Here is a 21,602-nt window from a genome sequence, read left to right as displayed (position 1 = left end):
GCACCATGTGCGTGTATGTCGCCCCCCCAAGAGGACATCTGGTAAGTAGTGGCTCAGCAGGTAAACAGTGAATGCTAGTATGAGTGAGCAGTATGGCATTCAGAGGATCCGCAAGGGATCAGGCGGCACTGCACACAGCGCATAGGGGCCCAGGGCACCAGGGTATCAATACGCGCAGTCTTCAACACAGGATATGCTGCATATATTTTTTTTTTTATTGCAATTTTTTAATCAAATAATTGATTTTTTTGCAACGTTTGTACTTTGAGTTTGTACAATCCTTTCTCTTTTGTTCTTTTTTATCTTCCGGAGAGCAAGTAGTACGCAGATGTTTTGAGGTATTTAGGTCTGGGTATAGAAATTCTTAGTTGTATTCCGTTCGTTTGAGCTCTAGTTTTTCAGTTAACTGTTGTAAGATCTTGAAGGTCGCCAATTGCCATGATGTTCGATGTCCGCCAATCATCCGAACCCACCATATGTCTTCATCAGTCGTTAATGAATGTAGCAGAAGAGTCCTAAGGTAGGGCAAGCGTATCGCCTTTGTGTCTGGGCATGAGAGCATTAAATGGCGAAGTGTTTCCTTTTCTTTATTACAGAATCTGCAGCTGTTTGATAATGACAAGCCTCTAATGTATCATATTTCATTAGAGTCAAGGAGGTTCAGTCTTGCTCGCATTATCAAGTTACGTGCTGACCGGCTTGGGAATTTTTTGATGTAGTTTTGTAGGGTATTCAATTTCATTGCCATAGGAGGAAGATGCGAAGTAAGTTTATAGTTAGTTGCTGTATTTAGCGTGTTGATCCAATCCATCTCTTTTAATTTCTTAAGTATCCTTGTTGGATTATTAATCAGTTCATCTTCAGCACACTCTATTGTATTTAGCAGATCTACATTTTCTTTTTTCCACTGGATGAGCATTTTGCAGCTTGATATTTGAAGTTCTTTAAAGATCAGGCCGTGAATGAAAGTACCGTCTGGAAGTATGCATTTCCTATAAAGCATGATTGAGTTGCAGTCAACCGTACTCTGGAGGGATAGCAAACTCAATTCTCGACGAATCAATGGTATAGGAGTTGAGTTTGGTAGGAAGAAAACCGACCTCCAAAAGTAGGCTTCCAGCTTAGGCCAGAGAGTTTTGGGGAGGTATGGCGTGGCTTCCGCAGCGTATGTCACAGTAGGCACCACCTTTGCTTTATAGAAATTTAAGAGAGGGATTGTCAAAAATTTCCCAAATTTTCTATCGATGGCTTTTCCCTTTGTGGCTAAGGTGCAAATTTTGTCCCAGAGGTGGTCTTGCATTGCCGACTCTTTTGTTGTGGAGTCTAGGACCGCACCCAAGTATTTAAAGTTCTTGACTTTTTCAATCGTTGTTTTATCGATGGTCCAAGTGAATTTTTCCTGCTTTTGTGACGAGCCTTCCAACACCATTATCTTTGTCTTTTCGATGTTAATTTCCAGATTGTTTTCGGAACAGTACTCATGTAAGTTTGAAAGTTGTTGTTGAAGGCCTATCGGGGTCATGTCTAGTAAAATGAGGTCGTCCGCGTAGAATAGTCTACTGATGTTCGTTTTTGCTAGTTTTGGTGGAAAAGATCTGATCAAGAGTTCTGTGTATTGATAGTCTCCCATATAGGCAAGGAAAAGTGCCGGGGCCAGAGGACAGCCCTGTTTAACACCTCTACTGGTGGCAATTTCAGAAGAAAGCCTTCCTAGTTGGTTCAGCCGTATCTTAATGTTGGTATCTGTGTGCAGGGCTTTAATAGGGTTTAGAATAGCACTTGGGCATTTCCACAGTGACAGTTTCTCCCAGAGTCTAGAACGGTCGACACGGTCAAAAGCCTTAGAGAAGTCGATGAAAGCCATGTATGTTCTCGGGTTTCCCTCCTTTACCTTGGCTTTCAAAGTGGATATCATAAAGATGTTAATGGCTGTCCCCAACGACTTCTTGAAACCTGCTTGGAAGTTGTCGTTGCATGGCGCGTTGGCAGCCCAGGCTTGGAATTTTTTCAGGAGTAGTGTTCCAAATACCTTCCCTATGGGGTCCAATAATGCGATGGGGTGATAGTTTGTAGGATCTTGTTTGTCTCCTTTTTTGTATATAGGAACCACAATGGCGGAAAGCCATGAAGGGGGTACTGATTGAGAAGCCACACATCTTGTGAAAACTGATCTTATGAATTTGGCCCACTCTTCCGGGTGGGTTTTTAGATCGAAGTTTGTGATCCCATCGGGTCCGGGTGCCCTTGACTTTTTCAATTTTTTCAGAATATCTCGTATATCGTCCAGATCATCGAGTTTCGTCCAGGAGTCTGTGGTTTTTGTGTTTTTAGGAACAGATTGTGTCACCTGAGAGCTCGTGCCAGCTGTTACATTTGATGAAGGTTTATCGAAGAGGCAACTAAAGTGGGCAGCCCAGGTAAATTCGCTGATGCTGTTTGCGATATTCAAACCATTGGGTAGAGATGATTTGTTCATCAGAGACCAAAATTCTTTCGGATTGTTATATCAGATCGCTTTTAATATGGCTTCTGCATCTTGTTGGTGAAGTTGCCATCTGTATGATCGCACCCAGTTGTTATAGTTCCTAGTAAGTTCTTTGATTGCTTGAGTTCTTTCGGCGCTCGTGAGTTTTAATGCGTTTCTTTTAGCTTTTCTGAAGACCCTTCATTTCTGGACAAGCACTTTGTCGTACGAATGAAGGGGAGCTTGCATCTTTTTATTTAATTTGCCTCTCGGAATTCTATAGGTAGTTAAAAGAGGGCCATAGTCGACCAAGTCAGAGGTACTTGATCGGCACGAGTTTGCGTACCAATTCGTGAGTTCTCTGATGCCATGAGCTGTTAAGCGTAGTCTTGTGCCTTGAGGAGTTTGTTCCACTGCAGTTTCATACCCATCGGGATTGAAATAGGATGATTTCAAGGTAGTTTGGAGAATGTTATGATCGCTCGATGTTGTATGAAGAACGTCAAAAGAGGTCGTTAGGTGCAAAATGGGTTCTGAGACAAAAGTGTAGTCGATGGTTGACTTTAATAGTCCATTTGACCAAGTTGGTAATCGATTATTATTTTTGTATACTGCATCAAGGTTATGCAGTTTTCTTGAATTCATCAATTTCATCCATTCGTTTCCCCGCTTCTCGCTCGGGGATTTTTTTTTGGTAGTTTTCTGATTGCAACAAGAGTTCAAGTCACCGCATATTATAATATGGAAGGTGTTATAAATCGTCCGTACCTAGTCGATTATGTTTTCAATCAGTTTTAAGAAATTCTTTTGGTCAATCGCCGCCGGGTTCCAGTATGCGTTAAGAATTGCTACGGAGATTGGGTGTTGATAAACTCCGTCTGATGATCGCGATGACCAAGTTAGCAAAAGAGCTAATACAGAATAATTTGAAGCAATGATGTTAATTGCTGTAAAACCTCTATCCATTCGGAGGCCGATAAGCAAGCCCGAGGAAGAGCGGCCCGTTGGGCCTTTTGCTGCTGGGGCCAGGAAAAGGTTGTATCCATCAAGTGTTGGTAGTTTAGTCAGCCAAGTTTCTTGAAGACACAATATGTCAAAATAGCCCAAGTTTGTATTGCTGATCGAGGTAAGGTGTTTAAATCCCCTGGTGTTCCAGGAGGCTAGCTTGAGTTCAAGTACAGTACTGATTCGGTAGATCGTCGAAGGTGGAGCGGCGTTCAAGTTCGTGCTATTTTGAGCGATGTGATGCTAAGGCTTTTGGGAGCCATGCCCAGAAGCTGGATGAAGTTGAATTTCTGTCAGGAAATGTTTTTGGAGCATTTTTTTCCCGTTGGATGGTTCTGTTAAGCTTCCTATTGCTTTCTTGTCGTTCTTTGCGGAAGCTCATTTTTTCTTCGGGATTTTCTGGATTTGAGTCATTTCTTTTTGTGTTCGGTGTTAATGAGGTATGATATGAACCGTGTTTGGTTTTATTTGAAAAGGTCACTTTTGAACTGTAGTGGTGACTTGGTGTGTCTAATCGATCTACTAAGTTTTGTCGCTCCGGGGAGATCTCTGAATTACTGTGTGCTCTTACATCGTTGTTATTTTTTCTCGAGTTCCTAGTAAGGGTTCCAGTAGCCTCCTTAGTCTCGTTGGTATTTTCTTCTGTTGACGTAATTTTTAGTGAGAGGTGATAGCCCAAACTTAAAAAGTCTTTTTTCTGGTCGATCAGTTTGTCTTTGTCTTTCCTTGAGACGATATGAAGGTGACACACCGCTCTTCCATGATGATGACTAGGTTCGACTATCCACAGGTCATCGGACGAAATCTGAGTTAATTTAGGTATGAGATGAATCAAGGTCAGCATACCTCCTGTATTTAGAGTGACTTTGTCTCGGTTTTCTCTAGATTGTTCTAGTTTTAGGATCCATTTCCCCGGTGGTTTGCCCTGTTTTTTAGTCATTTGGTGAGAGTTTGTCTTCAGGCCGATGGACTTTGATGTATGATATTTGCTTTCCTTAGGGGTATCCTCTGGCGGGCATTTCCGTGATGAAGTTTTTCGAGGGTGACGTGGGGTATCATGTAAATCTGAGAATTGTTGGGAGTCTGTTGGAAGTCGCGAACGCTGTTCCAGGCGGGGTTTATAGGTGTGTTTTTCTACCCTTTCATTCTGAAGAAAGGTAGGGTCACTGCTGTTTTTTTTTTGTTGAGAGTGTCTTTGCTTTGGCTAAAATTGATAATTCAATCTTCGTTCGTCGTTCTTCTAAGGTCATGTACGGTGATCGATGTCTGTCTTCGCAAGAGGTGAGTGTCGAAGGGGTCATTGCATGTAAGTCTGAAGTAATATGGTTATCAAGCGATGCTCTCCGTTGAGCTGGTGGAGTCGTGGAGATAGGTTCGTCACAGTGTTCTGAAAGGTTCGTCAAGTCTGTAATGGAATCGGAATCCTCTGTAGATTTTGTTGAAGCCTTTGAGTCATTGTTCGCAAGTGAATGGAGACAGTTCAAAAGGTCAGAATCTTGATGTGAGAGGTGAATTTGATGGGTACCGTGGTTGTGGGGCTCAGAGGCTAATTTTTCAGCTGGGTCCATCACTTTTGTAGAAGCTGTTATTGGATCAGAGGTTTCCAAGATCGGTAAAGAAGTGGCAGGTTTTGGTTTTGCGGAGAAAATTGAGTAAGGTTGATCTGCTTGAGCTAAAGGTGTTTTGTTTAAGTTTTCTTCCTCGTCGATCACCAGAACCATACTGGAGGCAGCTCCGTTAGTGATTTGTGATGGTAGTAGTGATGGTTTTTTCAGAGCCGGTTTCGTTTTAGCACGAACGGTGGAGAACTGAGGAATATCCAAGGTCCGATCAATAGGAGGCACAGAAGCAATGAGGGCCTCCCTAGAGATGTTTGGGAGGGCATATTTCTCCAGACGATTCAGTGTTGTTTCGATTTCTTGGAGACATGCTTCTATGGTCGTCATCGTTGAGATTGGTGAATTACTTGTTTCTTTTTGGGCAGTGATGTGGCCTTCAAGAAAGATAAGTTTAGTGTGAATCATCGCTTGTAGAACGGTGTGATCCTTTAAGGTATCGTACAATGACTCGTATAATTTGGTAAAAGGGACCAGGGCAATGGATAATGCCGACATGTAGGAAAATAAATCCGGCTTTTTTAATGATGAGTCTTTGGTAGTTGAAGAAGACTTGCCACAAGATTCATGTAGGGGAGTGGAATGGATAGAAGAACTTAGTCTGTCAGAGCCGGAATCAGGATTTTGGTAAGATTTTCTGTTGTCTCTCAAGTCAGCAATAAGTGGGGTCTGAGGAACAGATTGGTGCCGCTTAGGTGGTATATCTGGTTCGTTGGGGATTGGGATCGTCTTTTCAGTTACACAAGTAGGGACGTTTTCTGGTTTGTTTTGTGAAGCAATGGGCAATGCTGGGGACAGGGAAGGAGAGGTTGCGTCCCCCAAATGTTGTTTTCTTTGGTCAATTGTCTGGGTCGTGATGTCGTCGACAAGATGGGAACATGTCGCCATAGAAGCAAGTAAAGGTCCTTTGTAGGTAGTGAAGGGTTAAAAGATTGGTTCGTGGCTGAATTTAGGTCGAAGACAAACTCAGTAGGTAAAGGATATAGAGGCGTTTGACCAAACGTAAATTTATTTTCTCTGACTTTTTCAGGCTGTGGTCTTTTTTCTGTAGTAGGGCGTTTTGAGTTGAGGGGGTCTAGTCTGGGAAGTGGGCCCTCTTCAGTTCTTCTTAGTTTAGTTGATGGTTGTAAGAACTGCATCTAGGAGTTCTACATCCGTTAGCTCTGTCAATGAGCTGTTACAATTGTTAGCTTGGTGTTTTTTTTTAAAGAATGTTTTCAAAGTTCCCATTGGGAAATGACAAGGTCCGAGGGCTTAGCTTTGGTTACTTTATTTTTTTTTTTTAGGTTTGTTTTAGTGTATACTCGTTGGTTTGAGGTTTAGGTAGCCTTAATTTGCTAATTTTTGCTTTTAAGTTTTTTTTTCTTTTTCCAAGGGTTCGGGTTGGAGATGATCGCGGGCGTTTCTTTGTGTTTGTTGTAGTGACTTCGAGCGATGGCGTGGGTTGCTGCGAGCTCTGGGGGCGGGGTTTGGATATCTCTAAGGAGCCTCTCGCCCCCAGCTCTGATGACGCCTCTCGGGGTGTGTTGTTTTCCACGTCTTCATCCGGAGCAGACGGCCGCTCCTCAGAGTCCGCCCTCGCCTCGAGCGGGCCCCGCGCATCTGCCTCTGCGACTCAGCGTGCACCTGAGCGGAGACAAAGCGGAGGATCGACGCCGCTGGGGCGGCCGAAAGCTCTGCTTGCGTCATTTCAAGTCGGCCCTCTCGCCTTCCGTTGGAGTCTCGTGTCATCAGGACGGCATGGGCGGCGGGGGCGCACTGGTGCTTCGAGTCGTCTCGCCCTTGGAGGTCTTCCTTCGTGGCACCAGCGTTACTCAATGGCTCGGATTCGGCCTCTCCCACGTCGAAGCGTGCCCGTCCGACTGCAGACTCAACCCCCCCTCCGGGGAAAGCTGGTAAGCGAGTGGACGGGGGCTTGATGGCAAAGGCGGTGGGGGACTCTATAGGCTTTTCTTTAAGTTGTGTCCCTGGAACATGTCTTAGCAGGACTGGGAGGTTAGTTTGCTCAGCGAGTCTTTGTTGAGCCGCATCTGTCAGTAGATCTTCTCCCTTGTGCAGTGATGGTAACTTGAGCACTTTTTTGGCAACTTTTTTACTCAAGGGTTTTAATGAATTTGCTGAGTTAAACAGAGTCTTTGCGGATTCGGATAGATCTGTCGGCAAGGATTTGTCAACTTGCTGGCGTGAACGCCAGCTTCGCAGGCGGCCATTTTCTTCTTCCTGCGGGGCCAAGGGAGAGGCAGTCGATCCAGTCACGACAGCCATGACTGCACGACTGCCACTCTCCGCCACTCCGCGTCCGCTCCGCGGACTGGAAAGGTAGATGTAGGTGGATTCTGTAACTCCTCCTTCAGAAAAGGATAGGCACGGTGAACAGACTCAACAGGTAGGGAACTCTGCACGACTGCCACTCTCCGCCACTCCGCGTCCGCTCCGCGGACTGGAAAGGTAGATGTAGGTGGATTCTGTAACTCCTCCTTCAGAAAAGGATAGGCAGGGTGAACAGACTCAACAGGTAGGGAACTCTGCACGACTGCCACTCTCCGCCACTCCGCTGCATATTAAAACATGGTAGGTAAACGTGCAGGGAAATGTTCATATGCGCGTAGGGCATGCTGTGCACTGGGCCCATATGGTGGTCAGCGTGTCAATAAAGGATTCTTGGGAGCAGGTCCATCAGGCGCAGCACAATGACGCCGCACATGCTGCAGAGGGGTCCCAAAGGTGGAAGGGTGACTTGTGCAGTCCACCGCCGAAGCCCTAGTGAGGATGATAATAGCAGTAGTGGGGGGTCCGCACTCACCGGGGCCCGCAGCAGGCGGAAGTAAGGCCCGCAGCAAGTCAAAAGCTAGATACCTGCCGCGGCGCAGCAGCGAGCGCGCCAGTGATGGCCGAAGACCCGGATAGCCAGGGAGGTGGTCCACCGCCCGCGCCACCCCAGTCTCGGGGACGGTCGCTGCTGGGGCACCCACCTGCGCCGGCAGTCCGGTTCAGTTACGGATTGAGTTTGGGGCCTGGCGGGGTTCCGCAACTGCCGGCAGCGATATGGCGGCCTTCGCCGCAGATATTGCACCGCTCCTAGCAGGAGCATTCGCCAGATCCAATCATCAGCCGCAGTTGCAGCCCGCACTGAGGACAAGTCACCGCGCAGAGGTACCGCAGGTCTAGTCAGGGCTCCCAATGTCTCAAGGGCCGTCCGGGAAATCCAGCACGGCCGCACCTCGACCACTCCGCACAGCTCTCCGTGCCGGGAGGGAGCAGCCGGCAATGTTACTGCCGCAGTGGGTTCAAGCTTCAAATGGTAAACGTGGGAGTCTGCAACGTCAGCAGGCGCAGGAAGACCACGGATGCCAGCCCCCATCATGCCATTGCGTCGAGGAGCCTGCCAAGAAAGTCAATGATGTATGGGCCGTTCCAGCCGTTAGCAAGGCTGCCTTCGCAGGCAAAGTTCAGACAGCCGTAATCTGGCTGCAGAGGACAGATTCTCTCCGGGATTGGAGGCAAAAGTGCCTTAGTCTTCCAGCTTCAATCAGCTGCAATTGTGGCAGGAGAAGCAATGCAATATCTGCCGTTGGATTCGGATTCGTGTTGATCATACACGGAGCTCCCAAGCTAAGCAGCCATTTTCCAGGCTGCTCAACAGCACCCCCCTGACATATCATTTCTTGAACACTTTTCTTTTGCATAACATTATTTCCCACACTATTTGTATTTAGAGGTAATGATTGGAAATATGTTTATTTATATAGGCCCCTTTTATTTTGACAAGACAACCACTAGGATTGCATTATTATTATTTGATGGCTGTAGCTTGCTCCCATCTTTAGATTTAGGATTAGATAGGCGTTTTATAAAACCCAATTGAAGTTCAATAAACACCCTTGAACTGTGGTCACTTGTGTCTGTCTTACTGTTTATACCATTCCTTCCTTCACTCCCCAACCTGACAGAAAGAGCAAGGTACTGGAGTGTTAGGCAGAATTATATGCAGTACCCTTTGGGAACACTACACACAATTAGGACTACACGTGGCAGCACAAATTCACCTTTGGTACAAGCCCGTACTACACAGTAAGGTGGTAGCAATGGATGAGCAGCCAGACTTATCTCAAGAGCAAGTGAGCAGTATCAGATAGTTACACAAAGGACAGCAGTTACTATGATTCAAACAAACACTGACTCAAGGTTTCCAAGTAAAAGAATATACATTTATTTACTTTTTAGTTGTATAACATTTCACTAAAGTAAAGCAGTAACAAAATCACACTCTTAATACACCACACCACTCCCAAGAGTCTCCAGACAAGTTAAGCTCACAAAATGAAGTGGGAGCAAAATGGCACTCTGTTAATTAAAAAGGGAGGGAAAGACAAAGTTAGCTAGAAATTGAGCAGCACCAACAGGTAAGTAAGCAGGGCAATCTAGAAAGAGGAACTCCAGTGATAGGATCAAATCAAATAGGCTTAGGGCAAAAGTATTTTGCTCAAGATCACACAGTTCAGGGGAGTTTGCGGTTAAGTCTTTGCCAAGAGTTCCGGACAAAGTTGGTCAGCAGAAAAGTTAGTTCAAAGAGTAGAGAAGGACAAGCCCTCGGATTGGAGAAAGATTTCACACACTTTGACCAAGGCTGAATGAAACCAACAACCGGATTTTGAACATTACCTTAAACAGAGAAAAGTCTGTAGCTGAGGCGGTAGTTCCTGCAGGCTCACGGTTCCTGAAGCGACTGTCGAACTGACACGAAGTAGGAAGACTGGAGGGTCCTGCACTACCCGGAGGAAGAAACCAGTAGCAGAGCAAAGCAACGAATAAAAGGTGCGCTCCTTAATTCCCAAGCAGGGTCCGACCTTCGTGGCTATCCGGCCCACTGTAGCTCTGTACAGCGAATTCGACCAGAGGAGAGAGTCCTGGCCTCATACATACTCACAATTTATTTAGGAATACAGGGTCTCTTAGGACTGGAAGACCTAGAGGACTCTGGGAGAGAAGCATTTTCAAGAGACAATCTTTTCATTTCTAGTTCATGATTCAACTCCATTTCTCTGAGCTTAAGTTCTTGATGCTTCTGTTCAGTTTGAGCATTTAAACGTTTGAATTCCAATTCAAGCCTCATTTTCGCTAGAGCAATGAATTCAGGACTGAGTGTAGGGCCTGTGTGTTAGGCAAAATCCTGTGCAGTTCCCGTGGGGAACACTGCAAAAAGATTAAGACTACAGGAGCAAGCAGTAAACCCAATTGGTAGCAGTCTGTACCACCCAGATTTACCTGGTAGCTGTGGCTGAGCAGTCAGACTTCTCACAAGAAGAGTTAGGCAGTATACAGAGGATACACAATAGGGCTAAAAACACAGTAGAGCAAGCAAACACTGACCAGAGCTTGTTATCAAAAGTATATAATTATTTATTTAACACACACTTTAGAAAATACACTAGCACTATTAATCAAAGCAAGTTCAAAGCACAATCAGAAATGTATACACACCTCCCTTAAGAATTATTAGACAAGTCTAAGTCAAAACACCACTTTTTGTCAAACCACAGATGAGCGTGTAACTTAGATGGCACTCCAATAATTAAAAAAAGGGAGAGAAAAAGGCAGGTCATAAAAATAAAACAATTTCCAACACTTTTAAGAGACCAAAACAAGTTAGTGAAGGCAGTGTCTACTGTAGAGCCAAAGTTCATAGGCCAGGCCCACTTTAAATGGAGCAAGGTGAAATGTGCCCAAGATCACACAGTTGAGAAATGCATTCAAGTCTTTGTGAAAATGTTCAAAAGAGGTTGGGTTGATTCAGAAGGTAAAGTTAGAAGGTCTGGGGCCAACCCAGTTGGAAAGCCAAGGATTTAAGGGTCACCTTTAGCAAACCGAAGAAAGGGAGGCCAGGTGGAACACAATACCTTTAAAGTTGAGGAAGCTCCAGTGGTGGCAGTTGTTCCTTGCAGCGGGTGCAGTTCGTGGTTTCGACCAGGGGAAGAGAGGATCTCGTTGAGGAGGAAACTTGGAGTCGTTGCTCTGCCCAGGGAAGAAACCAGCCGCAGAGTTTGTCGGTTAAAAGGTGTGTTCCTGGTATTTGCGGTCACAGTGGTGAAGCTTGGCTATCCGGCCGCCGGGGTGCTTGGCACAGGTGATTCGACCAAGAGACGTCCTGGAAGGCGAAATGGCGAACTGGTTGATCCCACCAGCTCAGAGGAAGAAGACTCTTTCAGCAGAAGATCTTCTCTTGTCGTCGGGAAAGTGGTGTCGTCGTTGCAGATGGCTCAGCTTCTCCCCTCTTTCGATTTCTTAGGTCCTATGGCGACTTCTGAAGTTCCAGACCCAAAAGCCCTGCTTTAATGCAGAAAAACCCCCATTCAACAGCCTAGCTGTCACTCATACGTGCTAAGTGATGAGCCGGGGCGGCTCACCACTGGGCCAATCAGAACAGAGTGCGACTTGCGTTGCTAAGGCAACGCAGTCCAGGGTGTCAATTCCCCCACCCACACATCCTGTGGAACCCAGACAGAGTGGCACCAGTTGGAGGTCTTCTGTGGAGAAGCCCGCCAAAAAGTGGAACAAAGGGCCCGACCTTGGTTGGAGTTACAGAGACGGACACGAACGCCATTTTAGAAAAGAGTTCTGGCAAAAAGACCCAACCGGTGATTTAATATTAAATAAATAAACCGACGGTATCTTTAACATTGCACCGAAAAATTGGTGCGTTTAAAATCAATGGGAAAATCCCATAGGAAATATTCCGGTGGAATATTTTGCGTGGTAAAAACTGCCACCAGCCAGAAACTCGACATGGGGGGGGCTGGACAGTGCCCCCTTGGAAACAGACCCAGGGGCAATCAAATTAACCCCTTCCAGTACTTCCACAATATGATGGTTTGTACTGGTTCTGTTTACAATTTTGGACTAGTAAAGCCAATGGTGACTTTACATGACCTGGGAGACAGTAGTCCGTCCCAGGATATGGAGTCTATGTTTGGGGTTCACTATGACACTCCTGTGTTACTGCACTGAGGGTGCTGTGTAACACATACACTAAAACAGATGATACCGTATGGAGTAAAAGACCCCATAGCCCATAAGCACACAAAAAGTCAAAGACATACCTCAAATCATGCCTAAGAGTGGGAGGAAAAGAGTCTCACTCTTAGCAGGAGAAAAAAACAAACACAAAAAATCCAGCAAAGCTGCTGGGGGACTCACTAGGTTTGGGAAATTAGCCTTATAAGAGAATTCTCCCTAACACTGTGGGGGTCCCAGTGGACAAGGGTTGAGGTTGCTCAGCAGGCAAGGGAGCAGTGAGGCCTACATTAGGAGACACATCTGCCTCTTCCAACTCATCATTAACAGACACATTATCATCCTCAATACGTTCCACATTTGCTGGAGAGTCAGGTATTTCAGACCCACTCCCCAGACTTTGGTTCTTTAACACCTTTTCAATCAATTCAGACTTTTTGCCTTTGGCAGAGAGGTTCCTTGCAGAATTATATGCAGTACCCTTTGGGAACGCTACACACAATTAGGACTACAAGTGGCAGCACAAATTCACCTTTGGTACAAGCCCGTACTACACAGTAAAGTGGTAGCAATGGTTGAGCAGCCAGACTTATCTCAAGAGCAAGTGAGCAGTATCAGATAGTTACACAAAGGACAGCAGTTACTATGATTCAAACAAACACTGACTCAAGGTTTCCAAGTAAAAGAATATACATGTATTTACTTTTTAGTTGTATAACATTTCTCTAAAGTAAAGCAGTAACAAACTCACACTCTTAATACACCACACCACTCACAATAGTTTCCAGACACGTTAAGCTCACAAAATGAAGTGGGGGCAAAATGGCACTCCAGAATTTTAAAAGAGAGGGAAAGACAAAGTTAGCTAGAAATTGAGCAGCACCAACGGGTAAGTAAGCAGGGCAATCTAGAAAGAGGAACTCCAATGATAGGATCAAATCAAATAGGCTTAGGGCCAAAGTCAATAGGACAAAAGTCTTTTGCTCAAGATCACACAGTTCAGGGGAGTTCGCGGTTAAGTCTTTGCCAAGAGTTCCGGACGAAGGATCGCCATTTTGTTTTCTAACCATTGCTCATTGCTTTCTGTTCTTATTGCTTCGCAGTACTTTTTCTGCTTACACTGCTCGACTGTAAAACATTGTTGTCTGCACGTGAAAGGACAAGGCCGCAGGGCCCCAAGGATAACAAGAGTTTGTTGAAACACAACGTAGGCAGCGCCAGGAAAGAATGCCCGGCTCCCTCCCGAATGTAGCTTTGAAGCAGAGCTGCAGGACATTTAATCATTTCACAGCTGCCAGCCAGTCTCGTTATATGGTAGAATATGTTTAGAATAAAGCAGCTAAAGGCTTGAATTATGCTCTTCTTACGGCCCCCCCTTTACTGAGCCCTGTTAGAGCGTGTCGGCTCCCAGGACACGAATAGCACCTCATAGATGGCAAGGTCTGGAATGCGACTCTTCCCCCGTATGTAGCTTGCTTCCAAGAACAGAAGCACTGTGTTCTGTTCAACAACTGAAAGATGCCTCCGCACTTAAAAATTGCATATTGTTACTAGAATAGATATTTGAAGGTGTCATAATTGTCGAAAGTGTCCATCATCACACTGAGTTCAAAGAAACCCAATAAAGGGGGGTGTTAAACATGTCATAGCTGATTGTATGATATGCATTTTGTATATATGTAACTGATGTACGTAATTCACTCTCTTGCGTCCCTCGAGGTCTAGAGATACACGTCGCGGGGCGTGAGACCGAGTTGGCCAACTGAGACTATTTGCTTTGCAATAAACCCTAGCTTTGGAAATACAACCTCGTGTCTGGCGTATCTATCGTGTGTGGTATCTATCGTGTGTGGTGACTCGCCTTGTTTCCATAGACGTAAGGGACCCCTAGGGGCCCCTTTCAGGGAGGCTTCTCGACAAATGCTGGAGTCTAGACTTGACATCGTTGACTGTGTTGGGCATTCCATGGCCACAAGCGAAGTGGTAAGACGTCACTCTTGGATGAGGACATTAGGCTTTATGCGGCATTTGCAGGCAAAGCTTCTGGACATCCCCTTTGACAGACGGAACCTGTTTGGAGCCAATGGCGAAGATGCCCTACAACATTTTCAGTCCTCCATGATGACCGAAAAGTCATTGGATTTTGGCCGTACAACAACCCTCTGCTTTTTCTATGAGGTGGCAGGGTTTTTGCTGTTCTACCTCCTACAGCCCCTGTGGAAGAGGGCAGATGGCCCCTTGGGAGACAGACATGCCTCTAGGGGTGGAACAGCAGCAGCCACTGTTCCCTCAGGCTTACAGTGTACAAACCCTATGTGAGCCGTTCTGCCATGAGTCCACTGTGGAAAGGAGAATCTCCCTGTTCAGCACTGAATGGTCTCAAACCACGTCCAATGCTTCCCTTACAGGCCGTTCAGCAGGATTACTTCCTCTTTTTCATTCGCGTCCTCCAGACCACTTCTCCTCACTCCACCACCTCATCTTCAGAACCCATTCTCTTGGTAGAGGTCCATTGACGTCTCTCGAAGAACACTATAGAACTGGTGCTGCACTCAGAATGAGGCAAGGGGTGGTTATTCAACTTATTTGATGGTTCTGATTTACATCCAATTCTGGATTTTAGGCGAATTAATTTGTACCCGCAAAAGGACTGGTTGGTGGTGCTGGACCTTCAGGATGCCTACTTCGTGTGCCCTTTCATCTCAAGCACAGGAGGTACCTGAGGTTTGTTGTGGGCCAAACCCACTACCAGTTCAGAGTCCTGCTGTTTGGTCTTTCTTTAGTGCCCAAGGGTTTCACCAAGCTATCACTGTGTTTCACAAGCTTATTGTGAGTGGACTGTGGTCCTCCTCAAAATCCCAGGAGCACATCAACTTGCTGGAGTTTAGGGTGATCAAGGTGGCACTGGTCACCTTCCTCCACTCTGTGAAAGGGAAATATGTGCTGATCTTTATGGACAAGACAATTTCCATGCACTACCTCAACAAGCGATGTGGTGGGGGAAACGTACCTCTTTGCAGAGAAGCAATGGAACCGGGCCCTGGAGAACAGTGTCCCTCGGACGTCTGCCCATTTTGCTGTAAAAGAGAATGTCACAAGTTGGAGCTCTGCTCGTAGGTTCTAGAGGAGATTTTCTCCCGCTTGTGGACTCCTCAAGTGGATCTTTTCTCTTTCAGGGTGAACAGAAAGTGCAAGTTGTTCTGCTTCAGGGAGTTTCCTCGTCAGCGAGCTGTGGGGGACGCATTGACGTTCAACTGAGTATTTAACCTCCTTTATGCATTCCCACCTATCCCTTTTATGCTGGTTCTCATGACATTGAGCCTGTTCGGGACCGACAACAATGATGTGCTCTGGACTGGCCCCGGAGAACGTGATGCCAGGAGTTGCTTGACATCTCCAACTGCCCTCCCTGGCACCTTCTGTGGAGTGTGGATAAGCTCTCCCATTCAGAGGGGCGGGTCTTCGCTTGATGCTTGGCTACTAAGAGACTGAGATACAAAAGTGGGACTTGTCAGACGATGTCCTGGAAGTGCTCCTTTCAGTCTGGAGCCCCACCACTAAGTCTTGTACTGGCTAGCCATTAATGCTTGTTGATGGCGTAAATCCTCGGCTTGGTGCCCAGAGAGGGATTTGGAACCTATTTCATGTCCTCTATCCTCTGTCCTGAATTTCCTGTCGTCTTTGGCCCGATCAGACGTTGCAGATTGGCACTTTGAAAGGGTACATGGCCTCTATTTTGCGTTCTGAATGATCCCCTGAGCAGGGTTCTTGACTCATGATCCCCGCAGTTTTGATGGGAATTGTTCAATTAATTGCCTGAATGCCAGTTTGTGGTCCTAGCATGGGATTTAAATTTAGTTTTTCTTATGGGTGCTCTTAAGGTGATTTTCATAGTTAGCATCACTTCCTCCAGACGGGTGAGTGAGCTCCAGGTGGTGGGTGTTAAACCTCCCTATTTGTTTTTCTCCAATGAGAAGGTGAGGTTGAGAGTGATACTTTCTTTCCTCTAATGGTCTTGGAATTTCATCTCTCGCAATAGAGCCATCTATCTGTGTTTTTTCCTCCACCCCATCCTTCCAAGGCAGAGGAATGATTCCATCAGCTGGACCCAGTGCAGGCTCTCAAATGCTACTTCTCACAGACGTGGGACGTCGGGAAGGCTGACCATTCTGCTGGTGCCCATGCTGGCAGGGCTGTGACCAAAATAACCCTGTTAAGGTGGATCATTCTTTGCATTTCGGAATGCTGTAATCCGGTGGATAAGGATGTGCCTGACGATCTCAGAGCTCATTCTATCGGAGGACTGGCTTCCACTGCTGCCATGCAGAGAGGGGTTCCTGTCCTGGACATTTGCCAGGTGGCTATGTGGCCTCAGTGTGCACATTCACCAAACATTACTGCCTGCATGCCCTGTTAGGACAGCAAGCTCTTTTTGGTGGGACAGTCCTACAGTGTTTTCTAGTTTATGGTGGTGTCCCTGCACACCTTCTCCTGCAGACCCATGTATTGCTATGGGCGTCTGTCCTAGATGAGAAATCTGTGGAAAGAATGAATCCATTAGAAGGCCAAATTGCCTTCCTCTCAGCAATGTTGTTTCTGGTGGATGTTCTTCCAATGGATTCCCCATCGCCCTCCCTACCTGCCCTCTTGGTAAATAGCCAGTACACCATCAGTTCTGGGGCCCCTCAGCATCAAAGTGCTATGGAAAAAAGGTGCAACTGAGGCCATGCCTGTATATATAGTGGTCCGACATCCTGTCCAGTGTGGGGAGCATAGAGGCTTTGGGTGTAGCCGACGAGGGAACCGTGCTTCACTCCTAGTGGTGGAAAGGTTTCCAAAGATCAGCTGTGCTGCATATGGGATTATCGTACATGAGGAATCTGTAGTAGGAACATCCATCAGAAAGAACATTTTCAAGAGGTAAGTAATTTGTTCTTTATGAAGTGATCTTTACCTGTCACTCTTGAATTGATGAAGGCCAATGATGTTAAAATAGTATGTACTTCCACTAACATCCTTTTTACTGGCTACAGTGTCCCTTCGCATGGAGCACTCCAGAAACTCGCTGGCAGTCCTTCTGTAAGTGCTAGCCCAACCCAAACAGACGGTTTGAAGGATATGGGAAGAATAAGACAGAAAATGCTAGCAACGCTCATCCCTTCAGGAACAGGTTGGCAACTCATCTCTAAATGTTTATACATTGGCAGGAATCTTCACCTTGTCTTAGCAGTGTTGTCAGAAGGGTGGGGGGTAGATATAATAGTGTCATCTGTTCATATCTGACTGTTAATAATTGTGGAAAGTGGCTAAGGGGAAAGGGCATCATTAATTAATGTCTAACCATTACCAATGATGATGCATTGAGGGAGGAGAAAGATAGAATCTTTTTTTTACTGTGCAAACTCATAACGACGTGTGGCCGATAGTGTCATCACTTTAATTTATCAGTGACGATAGAATGGAGGTGGGTGGTGAGTGTGATTTCTTTTTGTAACCGTTATCAATGACAACAAGGGGCAGGAAAGTATCATTACTTTGGCCCTCACTGCAAGTATGGTGGTAATTCCGCCAATCTACCACCAAACGGAATTACTGTTACTGCCACTTGGCCCTGCAGATATACCATGGGATTACAAGTGGTGATAGACGGTGTAAATCCCCATTTCTTGGAGTCCATAAGACTTTATAGGGATTTTGGTGAAATTACCACCAGTGGTAATTCCGCAGGAAGTAATTCTGCCGATTTTGCTGATTTTTCAACAGTAAGGTAGAGCATAGCGCAGGAGGTATATTCTCCACTTCATGGCCAAACTCGGGATTTGGCAGAGTGGTGAAGTGGTGGTAATTCTGTTATCAACACTCTTTAGCCACCACCACCCCCTAAACTCAGAATGAGGCTCTTTGTTAATAATCGCGACATGGGGAAAGATACTTCTATTACTTTATGTATCATCGTTAAAAGTGACAACTCGGGAGAAATGGCTATAGTATCATCATTTTAAGTATAACTGTTGCCAGGGATGACATGCGGGGAGGTAAAACCATTGATACTAATTACCACATGGGAGGAGGAGGAAGTCGTCGTATTGCTTTGCATCTAACCAAATACAAATGGCATCTGTTTATAGAAAACTGCAAACAATGAAATCTCTGTTTGATTACATTGTTACCAGCCAGAAGGCTCGATTCCAGAGGATTACCCTTCTGCTGCCAGTTTCTTTCTGTCATGCTAAATGAAGGTTATACCACGCACTTTGCTTGCTTTTGACGGGTTTTTAAACAAAGGTCCCTGTTTTACTGCACTGTTTTTTGTAGAAACTCCTAGCAGGGAAGAATGTAACTTTATCTTCAAATGTCAAGAAGGTTGTATCCATAAAAGTAAACCTCCAAAGAACTGGGTGTATTCAGGCGGCTTATTGCTGACTTGCGCACGCTGGAAGACTGCTGGCTTCTTCAACACAAGGGATACCTGTTTGAGTCCATCTCAAATACTAGTACATACTGTGATGAATTATAGGTATTCATCCCTTCTCCCCAGGGGGAAGTGAGCCCGCTCCGCAAAACCCTCGCTAGGGGTCGAGACACGTGGTACCTCACCGGAAGAGACACCCCCTTTAGGGACAAGAACTCCCATTCCTGTGAGGAACTCCCTAGACCACCTACTATATATGCATACATGGGACTGTCTCCTATAAAGAAGAGTGTGGCATTTTTACACTTGGCTGAAGAAAATGCAAAAAGAAACCCATATGGAAGAAGTAAGATGTCTCTTTTTTTAAACATCTTTTTATTAAACAGTTTTATAACATGAACATTGGCATAGAGTGGATCTTTATCATTCACAGTACACATCATATGCGTTTGTAGAGTCCTTTTCGTCCCCTCTATCCCCCCTCCCCCCCCCGGGCTCTCCCTGCTTCAAAATCTCAGATAAGAGGTTAGGAGCAATTTTGAGTAATCATTCTGATGCTATCCGTCTCCAGCAACTTTCCTTGCTCAACCTCATAGGGGTTGTAGTTCGACTGAGGAGTGTAGTTCATTCAGTAGCTGGCTCCAGTCCATCTCCACCCCCTCTTGCATCCCTGAGCCATGTGTCCTCTTCAAAACTCCCCATTCCACCATTCCCCATCTGCAGATCTCTTCTAACCACTGCCTTAAGGCCGGCCCTTGGGGTTTCTTCTATGCTATGGCTACCCTCCTTTTAGCCAGTACTAACATGAACTGCGCCTGTAGCCTCCGCGCCTTGAGACGCTTCCCACTTGGCAGTAGCCCCCACAAACACACTCTCGGAGTACATTCAAAGCTGGAGCCCAGTAGCCATTAATTCTCTCCACCATTGCCTGCCAGCATTCTCTGATCACTGAACACTCCCACATCATATGCCATATCCCTGCCTGTCCAGTCCCGCATCTCGGGCAGTCTGTGCTCAAGGAACCATTCATTCCATGTAGCTTCAGGGGTGTCACGTATACTCTGTGTAGGACATTATATTGTATCAGCTGGACATTATATTGTATCAGACTGTGCCCAGTCTGTTTCCGGGATCTGGTCCCCTGCGTCTCTCTCCCACTTGGCCTTAACTGCTAGTTCTTCCGCAGGGAACAATGACCCTATTGATTGGTATATACGGGAAACCCTAGCCCTTCCCCCTCCTTGGGATAACAGTATTTGCATCAGCGGGACCATGGCTGGTTCCTCTGGGATATCCTCCCACTATTTTTCTAAGCGTGCCATCATCACTCCATAGGCTAGATATTGTCCCCTGGGAATCCCATATCACTGCCTCTATTCCTGAAATGGCTGTACTTTGCCTCCCTCAAATAAGGCCTCCTCTGACGTGCAGCATCCCTCTATCAACCTCGAGAACCCCATTCTTTGCGCCACCCCCCAAAGCACCCGATCCGCACTCCATAGTAAGTCTGCACTATAAAGCCCTGGCTCCTTCTTACTTCTCAAGAGTTTGAGAAAACATTTGTGGTCCTAGCCCCCACCGCTCCCCACAATAACTGCCGCCGCCGATTAGCTGGTAATCCCCCCAATAGTCCCTATAATTGCAATCCCCGGGGTCAGTCCACAGCAACACTGCTTGCAACTGGGCCGCCATAGAATATCTCTCATAATCAGGTAAATGTAACCCCCGTCTTGGCGCGGGTGGCGTAGCGTTGCCAGAGAGACCCTCCTCCTCCCTGAGTTCCACAATAGTTCTGCCAATCGCTCGTTTAGCATTTTAAAGAAGACCTTATTTATTACATACAGTATATTGGTAAAATAATAAAGGAGTCTTGGGAGAATAACCATTTTGCATAGGGCCACCCTACCCATTAGTGACAACAGCACCCCCTTCCATAGATGAACTGACTCTCCTATCCCCGAGAGAGCCCAACCCATGTTGTACATGAAAGTCTCTTCCATAATGTGGAAGATCTGGATACCCAGATACCTAAACGAGTTCCACGACCTCCTTAATCCCCACTATGGTATGGTGGGTACGTCCCGGCTTCTAAGGCCTTCCAATGGAAATAATATTGATTTATCAATATTAATCCGATATCCCGACAATTTCCTAAAGTTCCTCAACACTTCTAGCAGGATTGGGAGATTCTCCACCGGATTGCCTACATACAAAAACAAATCATCCGCGTATAGGGACACCACATGTTGTTCCTCTCCCACTAATATGCCTGCCTCTCTTCTCCTTCCTAAGATACCTCGCCATTGGCTCCACCACCATTGCAAATAATATTGGGGAGACCGGGCACCATTGCCTCGTCCCTCTACTCAGTATCTATATCTGTGATACCCAACTATTAGTTTTCACCCTGGCCATCGGTTTATGGTATAAGAGTCACAGCCATCTGCAGATGGAGCCCACAAGCCCATAGGCCCCCAGCACTCGGAACAGCCATTCCCACTCCACTGAATCAAAGACTTTCATGGAGTCAAACGCGGCCACCGCCATCCCCTCCCAGGAGTCCTTAATCTGATCCATTACATGGTGCAATCGGAGAAGGTTCATTGTGGTGCTGCGCCCTCCTACAAACCCACACTGGTCCAGATGTATCAGACCTGGGGCCACCCCAGATAGACTAGCGGCTATCACCTTACCCAGGATTTCCGCATCAACATTCAACAAAGAAATTAGTTGGTAGGATGAGCACTCCAGGGAATCCTTACGACCCTTCAATAGAACTCTTATCTCTGCTTCCAGCATGGATTCTGGTAGAATCCCTACCTCGAAGGCTTCATCATAAACTTTCTTAAGCCGGGAACCAGTAATTCTTCAAACCTGCAGTAGAACTCCACCCCCTCCTGGAGCCCTCTCCTTCCCCATTGCCCCCAGTGCCCTACTTATTTCAGCCTCTTCTATTGGTCCATCTAACTCCTCCCAGACTTCCCCCGTGAGAACCGTCAATTTCCGCTATGCTGAGAAGCTCCTGCGTGTCTTCGTCCAAATACGTCCCGTCGCTCGTGTATATGGACTGGCAGAAGTCCTGAAAGGCTTCATT

The 21,602-nt window shown here is 46.2% G+C and overlaps 1 protein-coding gene across 1 annotated transcript in view; it reads left to right on the top strand.

Annotated features, from left to right (window-relative positions):
- The window catches only part of AGBL2 (AGBL carboxypeptidase 2), a 2,805,139-nt gene that overhangs the window by 2,535,122 nt on the left and 248,415 nt on the right, over positions 1-21,602 (top strand). The window contains exon 21 of the mRNA XM_069623090.1: positions 17,130-17,266. Within this exon, the coding sequence (XP_069479191.1) occupies positions 17,130-17,266 (137 nt within the window). The remainder of the gene's footprint in view (positions 1-17,129; positions 17,267-21,602) is intronic.

The sequence above is a fragment of the Ambystoma mexicanum genome, chromosome 11 (assembly GCF_040938575.1).
Source record: "Ambystoma mexicanum isolate Mex_15411 chromosome 11, UKY_AmexF1_1, whole genome shotgun sequence".
Taxonomy (NCBI): Eukaryota; Metazoa; Chordata; class Amphibia; order Caudata; family Ambystomatidae; genus Ambystoma; species Ambystoma mexicanum.
Note: the sequence above shows the minus strand (reverse complement) of the source record. Positions and strands in the feature narration are given on the sequence as shown.